At 38.4% G+C, this 20,514-nt stretch overlaps 1 protein-coding gene across 1 annotated transcript in view; it reads right to left on the reverse strand.

Moving 5' to 3' along the window:
* Positions 1-2,125: 2,125 nt before the first annotated feature.
* Positions 2,126-20,514, reverse strand: part of AAK1 (AP2 associated kinase 1) — a 231,061-nt gene continuing 212,672 nt past the window's right edge. The window contains exons 18-22 of the mRNA XM_044659555.1: positions 13,188-13,289; positions 9,406-9,507; positions 7,982-8,091; positions 2,961-3,072; positions 2,126-2,220 (exon numbers count right to left, since the gene is read on the reverse strand). Coding sequence (XP_044515490.1) covers positions 2,126-2,220; positions 2,961-3,072; positions 7,982-8,091; positions 9,406-9,507; positions 13,188-13,289 — 521 coding nt within the window. The remainder of the gene's footprint in view (positions 2,221-2,960; positions 3,073-7,981; positions 8,092-9,405; positions 9,508-13,187; positions 13,290-20,514) is intronic.

A 20,514-nucleotide genomic window follows, 5' to 3' on the forward strand; every position in this document is an offset into this window, starting at 1 on the left:
TTTCAGAAGAGAGAATAAAATTTAGATCTGAAGCATTAGTTCCAACATGTTTCCCTTTTCCCAAGCATAAAAAAGTGAACGAAGTTCCATTTTTATTGTTGCTGAAACTCAGCCAATCAAAAGGATTTCACTGATAACTGTGTGTTTGTGTTTCATCCCCAGCAGGCAGGTTTAATTTTGAAACTGCAGAAAAATAAAACCCAAACGACCTCATACCCTAAAACAGGCTTGTTATTTGGCCAACTGGCTTCAGACCACAGTGGTGCCATTGAAAGAGAAAAGAAGAATGGAAGAGCCTTAGTTCCCAGCTCCACTGTTTTTCTAAGGCTGCTCACATGGGAGAGCTCAAAACTTCCCCTCCAAAGTGCAATGTCTTGCAGGCTTTAGGGGTTATCAACAAATGGGCCCCCTACCCCCTTTTCACCTTTCTTCTTAAAGTGCAAATGTAGAGAAGGAGAAATAAAAGTATTAGGTCTAGAGTCAAGAGTGTGGATGTGGAATTTTATTTACAGAAATCTTTTCAGCTAAGAGCTGGATCCTTTTTGAGGGTGAGTGGGGGAGCCAGGAGTAGGAATGGGGAGAGAATAGGTAGAGAAGGCTTGCCCGCACCACCTCTTCTCATGAACTGTTTCATCAGTAGCTTTTTCACACAAGGAAAAGCAAAACAAAACAAATCACGATTCAGCGAATAGCACGAGCTCCATAGGCAAACAGAGGGCAAGCACTAAACTTGTGAGTATGTTGGTCCAGAGTCCTTTATTTCATGAACAGTGTTTTAAAGTCAGTGAAGAACTCTGTGCTGTTTCTTGATTTTTGGCTTGTAAGCCAAGGAGAGCAAGCAGAACAGTGGCTGGCAGCCTCCGATTTAAACATCAAGGAGAAAGGAAGGTAATTAACCTGGGCCATACGGCCCCTAGCTCGTCAGCACACTCACTTTGATGACCAGAACATAAACAGGCGCTTACTCTACAAAGACAAAAGAGCTGCAGGAAGCTCAGAGCAACACACTTGTCAGCTGAGGAGGATCCTGTACCTTACGACGTGGGGCTGCCAAGTAATTACATGGGAAGGGGAGCATGAACCCTGTACAGACACCTGACATTGGATTGGAAACGCCAAGTGGGAACAGAACCGGTCAACATCTTCATTTATACATAATTTACAGTATTCAATTCAAAATAAAAATCACAAGAAAAATACATCCGTTTCTGCTATGCCTTCTCCCACCCCCAGCCCACCCTTCCCCACAAAAACAAACAAACAAAAAAAGTGGCTTCTAATTAAAGATATAATTACCACCACTGTCTATATTTTGGTCTAATTCTGAGACCTGGGCTTGGGATAGTTACAACAATAGGAATAGCAATACTTGGAATGCAATTTACCCAAAGATCGCCAGTGTTTGCAGTCATGTATCATGGTCTCTTCATATCCAAGAGGTTAAAGCAATGCTGCACAGGTTTGGGGCTGATAGTGGGATGACAAGTGAAATCCCTTGGCTAAGTCTAACTTGGCTGGCTAAGGAAAAAAAAACAAAACAATTTCTCCTGCCAAGCATATACTACCAACAAGGCATTCTACCCTCCCTTAAGCCTTAGATCCATCCCCAGTCTATAGCCTCCAGCTGAGAACATTTCAATGGTCCATCTCCACAAGGTGATGCATTAAGAAAAGAAAAGAAACAGATAAACATATTCATCAGGCCTAAGGAAAGGGGGTTTGGGAGTCTTGGCTTGGTAGACCAGTCCTAGTGAGCACAAAAGAGAGACCACCAGGTGACAATTAACTAGTTGAACTTTTGGTCAAGCTAGGTAGGGATCGATTCCAGCAAAAGGGAGGTTTTGTGGCAACTAGTTCACAATTTAAGCTAATGCTATTGAAAGTGGGTTCATGAGAAACGATTGATAAAATGGGACCTGGGAGGAACTTGACAAGAAGTATCTCTGGAAGGCCATTTCCTTTCCTTATTGTTTCTAGGGGAGAAGGTGAGTGGTGAGGGTAAAGGATGGCGGGTCCCTTTTTTGCAAACTAAAAAAAAAATCATTTTGAAGGTTAATTCTTCTGGAAATGAAAACGTAGATTACGGTATGAAGGTTACAGAACTGCATCTGCTACTGGGTCACCGCTACAGGTCTATAAGCTGATCCACCAGCAGCAAAGACCTGGCTAGGTTGGGAAGACTGGACTCAGAGCTCCCACTGCTGTTTCTAGAGTGCCCACCTGGAAGTGGAGAGATAGGAATTCAGTACAGAACACAAAGGGTTAAGGTTTAGATGTGCAGAGCAAGCAACCAAGAAAAAGAAAATAAAACCAAACCTAGGAGCAGTAAAAAAAAAAAAAAAAAATCTATGCAAGCTGTTTGTTATAGGTTAGAATTTGCAAGAATCAAAATTAACTACTTCCTGCCACCCACCATTCTCTCTCTCAACCCCCCAAATGTCCACAAGGCAGCCCATGCACTATTCTGTTAAAGGCAGGGCAAATGAAAGCTACTAGCAAAAGTGATTTCCATTCTTGGCCAAGAACAAGAGGCTGCACCCTGATACTCATCCCATCAACCAAGTCAAATGAAATAATTTTTGCTTGAGGAAGGACTTAACCCAATACAACTTTTGTGCATGGGGAGAAATATTAGACCAACTAAATAAATGGTCTTTTGACAAAATGGCATTGCAGAGAGATCAAAAATTTTTGGACATGATTCAAGGTAGAAAGGACTTCAATATAAGTCCTGAATTTGTAAGTGTGACATTGCATCAGAGATGACCCTCTTTAAAAGGAATATTTATTAAGGTTTTTCCCCCTCCCCCAAAAAATATAAAATGTGATTATGGGGACTCCAATTTCTCTGCTCAATCCATTCAAAGAGCCCTTAAATATTTATTCCTAGCAGGTTAGGGACTTTTCTACATAGAGATAATCTATTCTCAACCCCTTCTCTTTGCCTCATTCTTTCTTACCTTGTGAGTTTTTGGATATCAACACGGGAATGGGGTCAAACTCATCTTCTGCCACCTTTTCGGGGCCCTCAGGAACATCAAAACCTGAGATGAGATTACTATCTTCTGCAGCATGAGGGAGGGATGGAAATGAGGAAGCAGAAAGAGCAGAGACAGATGTTAGCTCAGAAAACAATGTTAGAAGACACATAGTCCCCATTAGTATTAGGGCTGTTTTTAGAAGAAGGTGCAAATACTGCCTTAAGGTGGAAGTCCATAACAACAAGGGGAAAGTAAAGTGTCAGGCAAAACATACTGAGTAAACAGGCTACTGTTGTGACTTATAAAGAAAGACTTCTTGGATTATTTAGGGATAGAAAAAAAAAGGAAAGAAATAAAACATAATTATCTCAGTCTAAAATCTAGGTCTTATCAGGAAAAATTGATTATTATTTTTTTGTTGATCATAGTTCAGACACCGGAAAGGGAAGAGGGCTGTCTGATTTATTTTATTTACCTTCTTATTGTAATTATTGCCATATTACTGCTTTCTTTTTTTTAAAGCAAATTTTGTGTATATCTTTTGTTTATTCAGCACAGTAGTTTCTAGATATAGAAACTCCTTTCCCTCAAAGCCTCTCCTGAGAGCTTAAAAAAAGTCAATCAAAAACAACCAATATAGTGACTACATCTAATAATAATAATAATAATGATAATAATAATAAATGTATGTATGTGTAATAGACACACATTATTTTGTTCTCATGGTTACAGTCCAAGAGGAAGAGGGCGAATTTCATTATCTTATACTAGGCTCTTCCCAAAACAAAAAAATAAAATAAAAACCATAGAAATAAACCTTGTGCCATCTTTATGGGCAAAAAGAGGGCTAACTAATGAGACTTAAACCCAGGAAACCAATTTATGGATTAAGAGTCAAATATTACCCAGCAACTTGAACAAAATACTTCTGAAATGACTCAGCTGGGTAGACATTTCTCATTCTAAGAGAAATTATCCAAATGACTTAGAATCCCTGAGTGGACCAAGGGGTGGGTGGGTGGGGGAAATAAAGGGAGGGAAAGGAGTGGGGCAGGGTGAATAAATAAATGTATGTGCCAGTTCTTATCCAAAAGGGAATATATTCATATACAGTGGGAAGGTAGGTAGAAGTCATGTAAATTTATTCCTCTCAATTCCAATTAGAGCTGCCACACCAGCACATCCCAGCTGGGCCCCCATTTTGTAAGCAATGTTACTCTGTAATTGCTCATCACTGTTGATGGGCTCATCTGAAATACTGTCAGGCTTAATTGCTTAAATAGGCAACTTGCTCAATAAAAGCAAAATCTTTTAAATATTGTCAAAGGCAAAAAACAAAACCTCAGCTATGTCAATGTAAAATGCCTTTTTCCTGAAGTTTCTTTCACGAACTCCCCTTAGAAAGGGGAGCTTTAGGACCGAGTTCTCTTTAATTCAGAAATCCCACTGCCTTAAGGGGACATCTTCATGAGTCCAAGAGCCAAAATGATCAGTAAGCCTCAGTACTCCCTTTTCCCTCTATGCTATTGTTTCATTACAAAGATGATGAAATGGAAGTGTGACAAAAAGAGAGTCAAATCCAGAAATCTGATATTAAAAGTGGATGGAAATAAGGTTTTCCTATGAGGTCAAGGTCAAAATTGTGAACTCGGATCCAAACGTTCATCTTAGATATAAAACTGAATGACTATCACTCCAGAAGAATATAAACTCCTTGAGGGCAAAGATTATTTTTTCTGTCTTATCTATGTATCTTTCCCCAATGCCTAGAAGAGGATCTTGAAAATAGCAGGTGGTTAATAAAAGCTTGTTCAAGTGGAGCTGAGTTTCCTTAGTTTGAGGAGGAGACACTAAAAAAATATGTGCTGAAGCAGCAGTACTCATAAACAGCCTGGGGTTTAAAAGCACTTAAGTTTTAGAGCTAGTGGTTGTTACCATAGAAACAGTCATCAGTAGCTAGAACTCTATAGGTCTCCCCAAAAGGACATACTTTAAAAACCCTAGAAATGGTAGTCAGGGCCATTTTGACAATTTTTGAGATGGGGGGGGGGGGGAGAAGAAGAGATCCTCCCTCATGTTTTCCATACTAATTCCTCAACTTAGTAACAGAGGAGATTTGTTGAATATATTTTAATGCAACAAAGTAACTTAATAAAAGGATAGCTTTCTTAGCAATTTTCAAAAAAGCAACCATGACCTAATCAGAGGTTCTTAACCTGGAGTCTCTGGGTAGATTTCGAGGAGGGGGCAGGGGGAAGCAGCTGTGGATATGGATAGGAAAAAAGAGAACCTTTATTTTGACTATAATTGGTTTGCACTGTAATTCTATGCTCTTATTTTATGCATTTAAAAACATTTTGAGAAAAGATCCATAAGATTCGCCAGAATGTCTGTGGGATCAAAGACACAAAAAAAGATTTCTAGATGTTCTCTAAGGTCCATTTCAACTCTAACATTCCATGTTCTCTGTTCCAAAGGCTCCTTCCAGATTTGGCAGTCTGTTTTAGTCCAATGCCCTAAAGTAAAACAGCATTGATTCAGATTTAGAGGACCACTTAGGTTTGAACCTCGGTTCTGGATTTATAAAAATGAATGAGCTGACTAGATCATTTCTAAGGTCCCTTCCAGCACTATGATTCTAAGGAAGCTTGAAGCTTTGATAATCTAGATTTTGAGGTATCTTTTGGCTCTAACATTCTACACATTCTGCATTCACAGTTCATCTTAAGTGCTGACATTCTGTAATATTAAAAATAAGGCTGTATAAGTTATGTTACATAAGAATCAAAAAGGTTTAGAACTCACAATTCCATTTTTCATGCACAGATCACTAGTCTAGTCAAATAGAAGAGGGGATGGATGATTATCTTAGGTAGTCTACTTAAGGATGACGTTTTGTTGACTGTGTGAAGTCATGGAACACTACAGGTCCCCTTCATGGAGATTCTTGGGCATCCAAAAGAATTGGCCTTGTAACATTCATGGAAAAAACTAAATCAATGAAGAATGAACTCTGTTCCTCCCACTCTGACCGCCATTGGGTTGACAGCTCATTGAATTAGCCTATTTTAGTATATGCAGGTCAACACTGAGTTTTCCACAGAAGTGAGCAGATATGTGTAGGAGAATCAGGCTAGGTGGCATTTGGGGAAATGGCACAGGGTTTTCAATGATCTCTGCTCTTGCAAAAGCCCATATTTCCAATGCTCTTTCTCATGGTGATACCATATGGTTGTAAACCACAGAACACCACATCCTCAGAAAGATGATAACTGCCCGTGACTCAGAGGGCAACGGAAAGCTGCAAGGTGGGTGTAAGCAGGTTGCAGCTTGTTGTCAATAATGGGCTGTGTTTAACAAGTGACATCATTTAAAGCATATGTGACCAGGAAAGAAGGTGGGTCAGTTATACATCGAGATGGAAAGCTAACATATGGACAGCCTAAGTGTTGTACAGGAATCTATTAAATATTAAAATAAACAAAAGGAGGCATATAACATATTGGTTGGAACCTGCGAAAAGGATTTATGGAAAGGGATGGAAAAAAATTACACCGGGATGAGATATTACTACCTTGTTGTGATTAACATGAGTGGAATGAATACTTATAACAAAGATTCCCACTGAAAGTGTAACTAGCTTTAGTAAAAGCCACCTTTTAAAAGCCTTGATACTTTCTATTGCTGAAGAGGGCCAAAGGTTTCCACTTAAGATTGTTTTTTCTTAATGAAGAAATTAAAAGGATGAGGCCTTGCTGGTTTGTGGCCTTACTAAAGTTCTTTCTCTTCCTTGCCATCCATTTCTCTTCTTCCCAAGACAGCAGACACTAAGCTAGATGAGCCAGTTTTGGGTTCTAATATGGCACATAGGAGACAGGGCAGTGTATATAGGGTGCTGTACCTGAACTCGGGCAGATCTTAGAACAAATGTGGCTTTAGACATTTACTAACTATATGACTGAGCAAATCATTTAACTTCTGTTTGACACATTTTCCTCAACTGTAAAATTAGGACAATAAGGCTTATATTGTTGTGAGGATGAAATGGGATATCTATAAAATCTTTTACAAACCTTTAAGTGTCGCATAAATACTAGCTAAAAAAGACAGGGTTCAGATCCAATCACTATCACTCTTCCTAAATTCTACTCAATATTTGAGAAGACAGAGGAGGAAACACTTGGTTTTGGGAAAGTGCTGAGAAGGTTTTAGAACCAATGAGGATTAAAATCTATTTGATGTTTTAAGAAGCATATTTGATTCTAGCTTAATGAAGAGAAAACAGTTTATTCTGAAGGATACAACTGTACATTTTGCTTGTAGGAGGAGAAATTATTACTGTAGACTTTATAAAACCCTTTTTCATAAAGCATGTATAATATAAACCAGGTCTGGCTGGATTGCCTGGGGTCCTATTTCCTCATCTGAAAAAATGAAGGAATTGGACAAGAAGATCACTAAGGTTTCTTTTCAGATGTATGTTCCTATGGTTCTCAACTTAACAATAAGTAATTTTTTTAGTAGTTTAGAAGTACCTAATTATATGTATTTGATGGGTTCAAAAAGCTAAAGGAATTTTAAAACTTATCTAGTCTAGCCACATTATTTTAGAGATAAGGAAACTGAGGCCCATAGAGGTTAAGTGACTTGCCTACAGTTCCACATATAGTAAATGGCAGGGTGGACATTCAAGCCTCTGATTCCAAAATCCAGAATTTTGTCAATGACTATGTTGCGACCTCTTTCATTATCTGAAGTAATAAAACCTCATTTTGATCAATAATCATTTAGAAAATTAAAAAAAATTCATATTGTTGTCTTGACCCCCTTTCAACCTAATTTTCTCCCATGTTAGTTTGAATCATTGGATGGAAATGATAACAGGAGGCAAAAAAAGAAAACAGTAATACAGATAATCTCATTAAGAACAACTTCCTATCTTCATTTTTCCCCTCCCCTCCCTAGACAAATAAGAGCACAAGCCATGTCAAGTGTTTACCTTTATGAGCTGGAGCAGAAATTGCCATGGGAGTGAACTCATCTAGAAGGTCAGTAGCTGGGTTAGAAAGCAGAGAGGAATCAAGAAGGGAATCTTCCCCAGGGAGAGAATCTGAGTCCAGATGAAGGGATGCCAGGAGCATGAAATGGCATATATAACAGGAGAACGGGATTAGACTGTCAACTTTTAGATTACTGGCTTTACGTCTCATTCATACAATTCACAACAGCAACAAAGACAAAACCAAGAGGTCTTTACAATAACAACAACAATAACAACACAAACAACACTTCTGCAGAGTTTACAGAGCATTTTATATACACAGGATATCCCAAAGGTCTTAGTGCAGTTTGAAGTAGCTGTTTTAGTAAGTGCTTTGTCATATGATCCTGGGTAAATATAGGAGACTTTTGTCCCAAGGCCAATAACTTCCCAGAGATCTTGAACTGAAATATTTTAGATGATGAAAGCCAAGGCATAGTCCAATCCCAATCAATCTTTTTTGGGTATCCTTAGATCACTAATGCTGCTCATCACAGATTCTACATCTCCTGTTTTCAAGATTGTGAAAAGGCCTAACATAAAAACATTAAACCCAAGTTTATAAAGATGACAAATCCAGTGCTCCCCGATTATCATTAAAACCGCCTGCCCAAGGTTTTCCACTTCTGTGTCAGAGCTGTAAGTGAGCATCTAAACAGATGCTTCCCCCCCCCCAATTACCTTCAAATTTGATTTTTTAAAATCTCATATATGTGATTAAAACTGTGTATGAAATACAAACTCAGGTGTACAATTTTAGTTGAGTGTATTTTAAGAGAAAATAAAATTGGTCAGATGTCATTTGAAGTGATATAGGTTTAACTCTCTTCCCCCATAACATTGTACCAAACCAGTGGTCTTCTATACCCAAATCATACCACATCATAAGCAGACTGTGATAAAATTATGAAAACCTCAAGTAACATCACTACACCAGTCACTCAGTCATTTATAAGGCTGTTTGTGTGGAACTGCTTCTCATAATGCTGCTTTAAAAAAAAAAAGCGAATTAACATTGTTAGAATATGTTGAAGAGAAAAGAATCTATGGTTGTCTGACTACTCAGCTGACTAGAAAAGAAGAAAGGAGTCTAAAGTTTTATAAGAAAGCTGAGGGAAAAACTGGTGTAGAACCTATTAGTCACTACAAACAACGTAAGAGCCATCCTTCAAAGAGTGAGCAAGTTATTAAATACCTATAAGCTGGAGCTGACAGCACAATTAGCAGCAACTAATCTGGTCGTAAGTAAAATGAACTAATTTGCAGGAAAATCACATCCCCATTCTTGATTTAATGTGGGTGGGAGATAGACTGGTTCTCCTCCTAGGAAGAAACTTGGTTCTCCTATCAGATTCCATGAGTTTGAGAAGAAACTTTACTAACCTGTTCGGTTGGATATGACAGAGTCAGTCTGAGATGAGAGGCGCTGGGGCATTGGGGGCTCCAGTCCTGGTATGAGACTTTCAACAGCAACATCAACTTTTCCTTTGGCAGCAGTGTTAAGAAATCAGAGGAAGGGGGAAAGGAATTATAGGAGCTAGAGGAAGACTGAAAAGCACTGGAGTTGTAGTCAGAGGACAAGGGTTCAAATCCCAGTTCTGCCACTTATAGCTATATAATCCTGAACAAGTCATTTATTTTCTAATTTGGACCTTAGCCTCTTCATGTGTAAAAAGGGGGATTAGATTAGATAGTCTCTAAAATATAAATGCTAGAATCCTATGAAAAGCTAGGATTGTTAATCCCTAAATAGCAAAGGGCCCTGTGCATGGAAGTACAGGGAGTGGGCCTGAGAACTATGTCATAGCTTAAGATATTTGGGGATATTTAGCCTGAAAAGAGAAGTAGGAACTAGTAGCAATCTTCGCTTTTTTTTTTTTTTAGTTATTCAGGACTATAGACACCATGCTATTCATTCTATATTGCCTTAAGACAGATCTTTGATTGTTAATTTAATTTTTTAGGTCTGTTTTCCCAATCAGAAGATAAGTTCCTTAAGGAGAATCTCATGGGTTTTGCATAACTTTGTCTCTTTTATAGCATCTAACATAGAGTTTTGCATATTATACATAATTATCTTCTGACTGATGGGTGTAAATCTAAGGTGCCATCTGTACCATTCCCTTTAAAGTTTTCATATGGAAAAGTTTGATGCTGAAAAGAGGCAGAAACATTGCTTTTGCATAAAGAAAAAAACATTTTATCAATTAGTAAAAATTATCTTTTTATGGCTAAACAATTTGATGTCTGAAAAGAATAGGAATTTTGGTTTAACAAAAATTATAATCTGTATGCAAAGAAACAATTTTCAGTCATGTTATAAGCAGATTGATTATAAATTGGCCAGAGAATGAACTATGGCATAAATATAAGTACTTAAATGCCCTTATGAAGGATGTAGATTAATGTCTCTTCTGTATGCAAATAGTTTTGATAGTTCAAAGGGAAAAAGAAAATTTATTCATTAAAAATTCAGAGTATAAAAACACACACACACAGTGTGTGTGTGTGTGTGTGTGTGTGTGTGTGTGTGTGTGTGTACACATAAAATGTATTTAGGGATCATTAAATAAGGAAAGGGAGAGTTGGTGAGTTTTTACCTCAAAAATGAAAGGTGAGTCACTGAATAATAGCTGACCCTTATGAAAACTACTGAACTGAGTGAAGAGTAAGTAGAAAGTGAAGACTGAAGTCAGGAGAGGAGGGGGAATAGGCTTCAGCTAGGAGATTCCTGATTGGCTGAGGAAAGATTAGCTAATGTTAAACTGGACAAGAATATCAGCACCGGCTACTGCTCTTCAGTGCCACCTAGAGTTTCAGAGCACTGAAGCCTTTCAAAAGTGCATGCTGCTTTCACCCATCACTTTATATTTTGAAAAGGGAAAAGAGAGGTTTGGCAGCTGCTCTCAGGAGAGGTGTTTGGTCACTGCAGCATTCTGGTGAATAAATGGCTATCTGGGCTTGTCTGTATTGCCCAAAGAGAGCTAGTTTAAGGAGATGCGTACTTCTCTGGCTTAAAGGGAACTGCTAGCTAAATTAAGAGGATAGTATTTTCTCAGCATCCTTTTTTCAGGGTGACTCTAAGCTGAAAGGACTTGTAAATGCTTCAGTGGTTCACAAATAGGAGAAAAGTATATTTGCCCAGCTAAGGATTAGAAGGGAAGCAGTTAGAAAAGATGGGGCTGCATGGGATATAGATATTCCTGAATGCAGAAATATTATCAAAGCCTACAGTCCAAAGTATCGGTTACCTCCAGCACATGGACTTTTCTCCTTATATGTTTGCCTGCCAGGTTTCTATAAGTCTGTGAGCATCTTCCCAATGGGAAGGAGTGTGACTCTAGTTACTGTATGAATTGTGATGTATTTATTATTACAAAATTTACATTCATACAAGTACCTGATTTTTATTTTTGCCTTACTAAACAAGTAAATATATTCAAGATCTAAAAATAGCAACATCTGAGAATTAAAGGTTGTATGAAAAGCAGCACATAGGTAAGGGTTCAAGAGCTAACTAGGACTCAGAGTATTTGAATGGGATAGTGATCTCTATTCTGGGAACCTAAACCTGCCAGGGTGAGGACAGGCAGGAGAAAGTGAGCTACCCTTGACCTGTGTGAGAAGTGTAAGGCACTCTGGTAATCCATCACACAAGAGCCACCACATTCACCTGTTACATACACATACATGGAAATTCCCTTCATTTGTAGGAGACATGGTCAAGAAGTTAGAAAGAATGAATTCCACAATTACTTTGACTAAGACTGTCACCTCTAGAGAAGTTACTTTACCTGGGGACAAAAACTCGTTTATGTCTTAATAGGAGAGCACACTGGATGGATCAGGTCAGGATTAAGAATTTTAAGCTAAGAAGTTGAGCTAAATAGGATATTATAAAATATAATAGGGATACATTTAAAGCTTTACAGTGATCAACAACTCTACAAAGACATGATAAGGGAGGTATACTAGACACCAACTCAGCTGAAAAGGATGTGGAGGTTTTAGTGGACTGAAAACTCAACATAAAACAATCATAAGTGTCATATGACAGACAGCCAAGAAAAGTAATGAGATCTTTTTTGTTTTGTTCTTGTTTGTTAAGTTGTATCTGACTCTTCAAGACCCACTGGGGGTTTTCTTGGCAAAGATTCTAGAGTAGTTTGCCATTTCTTTTCCCAACTGAGATCTTCAGCTACAGTAATAGAAGTCAAGTATTTAAAATGAAGGACGTGACAAATAGCCGAACTGGATTATGCCCTGAGCAGGCCACACCTCCAGGAATGTTTATAAGTGGGCAGAAATTGGGCCAAAATGTGTGCCTATGACTGTTTTTTTGATCCATGGGCTACATTAAAAACAAACAAACAAACAAACAACAACAAAAAACAACCCTTACTTTCTGTCAGAATTAATACTGTGTGTTGATTTTAAGGTAGAAGGGTTGTAAGAATTAGGCAATAGGAGTTAAGAGACTTGCCCAGGGTCACACAACTAGGAAGTGTCTGAGGCTGGATTTGAGCCCAGGACCTCCTGTCTCCAGGCCTGGCTCCCTATCCATTGAGCCATTTAACTGCCTCCCCCCATCACTGGTTTCTGATCCATAGACCACATTTTAGGAAGGGCATTGAAGAGCTGGAGAATATCCAGAAGATCAAACAGGATTAAAAGGGCCTTAAGATCAGGCTATATGAGGTTCAGATTAGGTGAAGGAATTAGAGATGGTGATTGGTGAAGAGAAAGTTTGGGCGCATAGTAGCCTTATATTGAGTAGACAATAAATGTGTGGATTAGAATCACAAAAGAAAGAGTTTCTTTCTTATATAAAAAATAATGCTCATGTATCCACAATGCTTTTACATGTAATAGTGTGTCTGAGGTTGGCAATACATTATCTTCATTTTATAGATGGAGAAATGGAGGCTCAGAAACTTGCCAAGATCACACAGCATTAAATAAATGATGGTGGGCTGGGCCCCCAGTCTTCTTTCCCTAAGCCACACTGGCCTTCCAATGCTTTATCTTGTCATAGCTCAATAAAACACTGGATTTACCAAGCAGCTTCCTAGTTCTTTTACACAAAACTCTCAAAACACAAAGGCATGCACTCCACATCATGATAGCGACAGAAAGGGAATTATTATTATTATTGTTATTATTACCATTCACAGCATCTGAAGTGCTACCAAAGGGATCTGCCAGAGGCAAGAGGTCAGGAAGGAGAAGTGAAGTACTGGGAGATTTGAGCCCCTCGATAAGCTTTTCTGGGTTGGAGAGAAAGGAAGGAGAGAGAAGAACATTCAATGAGCTGTCAAAAGTGCAACTTTTCATCTTTCCTCTTAAAGGCAAATAAAGTTTCTTCACTCAATCTCAGGAGGGAATCCTAGCACATAGGAACATTGCTAAGAACAGAGCAACCATGAGCAGAAATCAGTGGGTCAAAAAAATACAACTTGGAAAAAAGAAAATAAAAGACATGTGTTTTTCCAATATGGAGAGCTAGGATAATGTTAAATCGGTATAAAAGGCATTTTAGCAGGCAAGAGAGTTTAAGGAAAGAAACACTGAGAAGTGATGGTAACCGGGATCTTCAGTAGAGTCCAAACCATGGTGTAGGGAACCAGTTAGCCTGAAGAACAAAAGATTTGGCCAACCTGGACTCAGGAAAAGCTTAATTCAAACTCTGCTTCAGATATTACTAGCTGTGTAACCCTGGGAAATCTCTGTTTGCCTCAGTTTCTGGATATGTAAAATGGGAGTAACAATACCCACTGTTTAGGATTGTTGTGTGGACAAAATGAGATAATAATTGTAAAGTACTTGGCCCAGTACCTGGAACATAGTAGCTAATGTAGAAATATCTATTATTATTATTATTATACTTAGCACAGTGCCTGCCACAAAATCCTATATAAGTATATAAGTACAAGTACTGTATAAGTGTTAGCTATCACCATTATTATTATAGCACTTTAGCACAGTGCCTTGGCACATAGTAAGTACAAGATAAATGTCATTATTGTTTTTGTTGTTTTAATGCTTAGCATAATTTCCTGGCATAAAATAAGCGCTACATTAAGTGTTAGCTATATAAAGGTTATATCTTTGGGATATCTAAAGAACTGTCATGTGGAAGAGGGATTAGACTTGTTCCCTATTATTCCAGAATGCAGAATTTGAGCCAAAGGGCATCATTTAAAGAAAGGCAGACTGATTCATTACATAAAAAAATGAAGTAGACAGTCAGAAAAATTCAACGGTGGCACAGCAGAGGCTGCTGAGGACAGTATTCCCATATCAGCTTAGAGGTTGGCTGGACGAGCTCCATGGTACCACCCAATTCTCAGGCTCTGTGACTCTAAAAGCACCAAATGCCCATTGCCTATGTTTCATTTTCAACCTGGATCCAAAGGCAATATTTATAAAGCATCTGCCATATATAACAAAATATTCAAACTCAACATTTTGTAGAATCCAATTTAAATATAATAACAATCATCAATATGTACATGAAGCTATGAAGTTTTGTAATTGCAACGTGCTTTACATCAATCATTCATTATTTTGTGCTATTCTTCCTAAAGTAATAAGAACAGAAATATAGGGTAACCTAGGTTTAACATAGCTTTAGACAGAACGTTGGAGTTGGTGTCAAAAGACCTTGATTCAAATCCTTCATCAGCTAGCTGGGACAAATCGCTTAATGTCTCAGTGTCTAGTCTATCTCATAACTGTATTACTTTCTCATAGGTTGTGATCCTAAAGAAAGCACTTTGCAAACCTTAAAATGTAAGTTATTATTATTTTTCATAGGGATATAACATCTCAGTCTAAGAGGGCTTGTTGAGGCAACATCATCAGAAGCGTAATAATGAGAATAATTTATATTTATTTGGGATTTTGCAAAATTTACATAGCATTTTTCTTCCCAGGATGGTCTGGAGGACAATATGGAATAGTAGCATCAAAAGTATTTGAATTTAGGAGACGTAGGTTCAAATCCCACCTCTGAAATATTATTAACTGTGTGACCGTGGACAAGTATTGTTACTTCAATGAACTATTGTTTCTCCATCTGTAAAAACAGACATAAGAATATTTACAACATTTATTAATCACAAGGCTGTGAGTAAATTAATGTATAAACCTTTTAAAGAGGGCCGGGCATTGAGGTGCAAACTTGTGATTCCTGTTTGGGGGGGGGGGGGGGGCTAAAGCTAGTGGATTGCTTGAGCTCAGGAGTACTGACCTGAAGTGGGCTAAAGCTGATCAGGGATCTGCACCAAATACAGCACCATTATGGTGAGCCCTTGAGAGGGGGGGCGGGGCTACTAGGGTGCCTGAAGAAGAGTCGGTATTATTTGTTAAGAACTTGCTCACAGCACATGGCCAATTCAGTGATAGAACCAATATTTGAAACCATGTCTTCCAACTACAAGAATTTGAGAATAAAAAATATCATCCAAAGAAAATTATTTAATTTGGCCTGGCTGTTTGGAGGAATAATAAAATGCATAGATAAGAAGGACCTTATAAAACATTCAGGTCAAACTCTTGATAGAGTAAAAAAACTATACTCTATGGATGGAAATGACCAGACAAAGAACAGAGAGTAAGTGGTGTATCTTGGAGAGATATTAAAGGAAGGAATGGCCATGGCTAATGTCTAAAAATAGGAACTATTCTCAAGACTTGGGGTGCTTTCAAGAATAATAATGAGTTTTAAATTTTAAAAAGCACTTCACTTATATCATTTAATCCTCATGACAACCCTGTGAGATAGGTGCTATTATTATATCCATTTTACAGATGAAAAAATTGAGGACAAGAGAGATGAACTGCCCAGCATCACACAGAGGCAAGACTTCAACTCATTTCAGATTTAACACTTGATCTACTAAATGCCTGAGTCACATGAACTGAAAATAGAGCCAATATTTTTGGCTTCCATGTTGTTAGAGGGAGTGGAAGAGTATGTGTTACTTTAGGAGAATGATGCTGTTCCCATGTGAGTCTATGCCAGAATGATATGGCTTGACAGGAGGAGATCGCTAGGGTCTACTTGTACCTCACTGCTTCAGTTATGAGCTCTGTAAACAAGTCCCATACTTCTCTGTATGGGGTCGCATGTCATCAAAAATGGCTACGCGTGTCAGTGCTGACACACGACATAGGTTTGCCATCACCGCACTAGGCCTTAGTTTCCTTGTCTGTAATATGGGAAAATAATACAGGTTTCCCTGCCAAATTGTGGGGATTAGAGGCCCTGTGTCTCTGTGATCTGTAAAATACACAAAAAAAATTTTTGGCCTTCTCTTTGTACCAGAAAAGAAGTCTGAATTTTTTATTTTTCTTTTAGGGGGTGTTGACAATACCTAATAGTAAAATCTGAATTAAGTATTTGGTCATAGACTATCTGTAGGTCAAAGTTAAGCTGTCTCTACATTTCTAGCCTTTGTGTGCCATCTGCTGGCTTTTGTATTCTTTTCACAAACTTTTTACTTAATTTTAACTTTTAACACAAGAAATTGTGTATAGTTATAGTATTAAATGATAAAATATGTTTATATTACACAATACTGTACATATATTCTATGCTCTTCTTAATTTCTAAACCTGTTTTGTGTCATTTGCTGGCTTCTACAAAACTCCCCCCAAATTCCCACTTAATTTCTTATGCCAACCAACAATATGTTGAAACTCCAATGGGGAAAGTCATGATGTTAAAAGGATACCTTTATTTATATTATCAACCTCAAAGGATTGCTTTTGGAAAAAAAGAGTTTATAAGCCTTTAAGTACCACATGAATGGGAATGGATATGTCAAGCCCTGGGAGGACAATTTGAGCAGTGCAGGGAAGGCTGATATGAAAGGGTCTCCTCAACAATGGTCTTGCAATTTACTTGTGGAATATGGAAAAATAATTATTTTTCCTTTCATTCCAAAAAAACTTTCTTTTGAGGCATTGCAGAACTACTGCTTTCAAACAGAATGCTGGGTATGGGCCCAAATCCCTTCAAGTAGAGAAATTAACCCTTAGTTTCTACACCTAGGATCGAGCCAAATAAAGTGTGAACCTCACAAATATGAATTATTATTCAATAACAACATTATATTACATAATTTTACATTATAAATAAATAAAATATTAATCAGTAACTAAAGCATCTATGATGTGGTTCATGTAGGGGGTCCTCCCTCCACAAAACAACCTGCATCTCCTCTATGACTTAACAGATGGTATAGAGAGTGATTGTGGGAGAAGAACTCATCATCATGGGGCCAACCTAGTGAATAAGTCTCTTCCAAATCTGCTAGCTGGGGTAGTCTTTGGATCACCAGCTGTTTCAGCATATTAATATTTGCCAAACCTTGTGTCCACTTCCACAGACTTTGAGAACCCAGGCTCACTTCCATGCCTTGCCAAAGTACAAAAGTAGAACTTTAGAGAAAAAATTTTTTTAAATGATGACTCACATGTTCTAGGGCACTTGAAAATCTACAGAGTGATTTCTTCAGCTAAAGAGTACAAGCATTATTAAACCTTCCCTGTTGGTACAGACCTGTGATTTTGTTGTTGGTGATGAAGGGACCAGACCAGCAGCTCATCTCCCACTTATGGTGTTAGGGAGCTGCCCAGAGTCTCACAACCAGTATGTGTCATAGGTGGAACTACACCATAGATGCTTTTTTTTTTTTTTTAAGCCCTTACCATGTGTCTCAATATCACTTCTAAGACAGAGGAATGGCAGGGTTAGGCAACTGGGGTTAAGTGATATGCCCAGGATCACACAACTAGGAAATATCTGAAGGTCAGATTTGAACCAGATCCTTCTGACTCCAGGCCTCATGCTCTATCCACTGAGCTATCCTAGCTGGCCCTCAGAGACCCCTTTTAGCTACTGCCCAGGGTCACCTATGCTAATAAACATCAGATACTGTATTTAAACTTCCATCTGCTGATTCCGAGACTATGGCTTTTTCTACTCTGCATCCTAAATGGGTATCTTTGACACAAGGATGATGCCGATTGACTCAAGGCTGAAAAACCAATCTAAAAAATCTCTGTAATTTCTGGTTAAAAAGGGCAAATTTAAATAAAACGTCAGTATGACAAATACATCTCCCATCTCAGGGCTGATCTAAGCTGACACAGAAGCCAAAATGCATCGTGGTGAAAGAAAAAAGGGGAAAAAAACAATCAGTGTGATGACCAAACATCTAAGTGGGGTCAAATCAAAATTATTCTTGCCACATGCTTGACATTATTTTATTATTAGAAAATGAGGATTAAAAAAATCTCTGGCAACTCTCAGCAGAATGGCAAGGACAAGAAAGTGTTTTTCTAAATGTGTATTATTTTCCATTATCCTAAACCAAGTGTTGGGCAGTTTTCTTCCTTTCTTCCTCCCTATTTGTAATTTTTTTCTAGTTTTATTTCTCATATAACTGCAAAATTATGTATTGGATAAAAAGGTGATTGTTGGAAAAATGCTTCTGACCAAAAACTGCTTTGTTTTCCCCTCCTGGAATTCAGACAAAGGTGAGATAGAGGACCATGTGGAAGAAGTAAGCCTCAAAATGGTATGGTACTGATAAAGGAAGCCTAAATAATGAAGGGTTCTGTTGCCAGGGTACTCTGCTTCCCAGATTTCTAATGTTCCAACCCCTTTGCCCAATGGGATACATTTCAGAGTAGGAAGAGAATGTCTCTTATTAGAGTGGGAGAGAAAGATGAAAAATAAACATATACGGTGAAGCTAGGTGCCTTAATAGATGGAGAGCAATTCTTTTTTTTTTTTTCTTAACCTTTATACCTTCTGACCTATATACCCCATGTTATCAATTCCAAGGCAGAAGAAGGGTAAGGGCTAGGCAATTGGGACTCGCCCATGGTCACACAGCTAGGAACTATCTGAGGCCAGATTTGAACCCAGGATCTCCTGTCTCCAGATCTGGCTCTCTATCCATTGAATCACCTAGCTGCCCCAATTAGTTTCAATTCTAAGTCAAAAGGTAAGGGTTTAAAAACAAACAAACAAAAAAGCAAATACAAACCTCATTCAATCAATACCAATGAAAGTACTTTTAATGATATTTAGAGGCCTCAGAATATTTGGCCACTGTTCACTTTTGTTATGGCATTAGATATTGTTTGTAAAAGAAAAATCTCTGGTCTAACTTGTTTTATTAAGGAGGTCTGGGTTTTATACCTGTTTTAGGCCAAATGCCACAAAGTTGATTATCTTTTAGGAAAAAGAAAACTTAGCTAATCTATGACCTTCAGATTACTGGGATAGGCAGATTTGTGAATAAGGTAAAGGGGGGAAAATGGAGGAAAAAAATCATCTTGGAGTTGGGGAGAACAGAACTGTGATTTTGTTGACGTAGAGAACTACTGGGTGAAGAAACCCCTTCTACCACTGCAGATCTGAAATGTACCATATTTAAGGCTTGACTGCATCATCAAAGAGTTAAATGACTTGTCACACAGTCAATGTCAAAGGTGGGACTAGAACCTGTTTCCTGATTACAAGGTCCAGCTATCTTCTACACCCTGTTGCCTCTCCACATCATTCACTTAAGAAAAAAGCAATGAAAAGTAAAGTTGACTTCTCTGCCCCTAGGGGAGGGGGAGGGAAGGAATAAAATTTTTGGTATTTAATTCTCCTTCTATACTACCATTATGTGCACCCCCACCACCAATACCAAGAGACAGATCTCCCTAAGTCAGGATGCACAAACCATTTTTAGCTCTATAAACCACTTCCTTAGGATCACAGAATCATAGAAAGTCAAAGCTGGAAGAGGTCTGAAAGTACGGAATGTTAGGGGATAGGAGGTATATTGGAGATTAAGTCTAACCTGGCAATATCTGAGGGAAAATAGGACACTTCTGGATATGAAGGCAGAGGGGCACAGATGATGGCATATGCTATGATAGAAAGATGCCTCTGGAGGACTCCTGTCACCTAGCCACAGTCTAGGCTGAGGACCAATTGTTCTTCAAAGAACCAAGGCGAGGGAAAATGCATTTGGGATCAAACCAAACTGAATATGATGATGGATTGTGGTAAGCATGAGGGAAGTGGGGAGACAACTTGGGGTTTGGAGGCCTGCTGTTCCTGGAACTTGGGTCTCTTCCTGCACATATGTATTGGTTTAGCTCACTGCTCATAGAGAGACAGGCTTCTCATCTAGTCCAACCTGTCAGCATCCTCACTGAAAAGAACAGGGTACCTCACACATCAGAATGGGCAGAACAGGCAGGTTAGAGCCATAATATCAGCTGAGCTTCCTCCTGATTTCCCATCCCTTGAGAGGGCAGTGTCTTGTCATAGACATCAAGCATTAATAACATAACCCTCCCATTTCCCAGATGAGGAAAATGAAGATGTATTCTGTTTGATTTTATAACAGAGAAAAAGAAGGAAGGAAGGAAGGAAGGAAGGAAGGAAGGAAGGAAGGAAGGAAGGAAGGAAGGGAG

The sequence above is a fragment of the Gracilinanus agilis genome, chromosome 2 (assembly GCF_016433145.1).
Source record: "Gracilinanus agilis isolate LMUSP501 chromosome 2, AgileGrace, whole genome shotgun sequence".
Lineage (NCBI taxonomy): Eukaryota > Metazoa > Chordata > Mammalia > Didelphimorphia > Didelphidae > Gracilinanus > Gracilinanus agilis.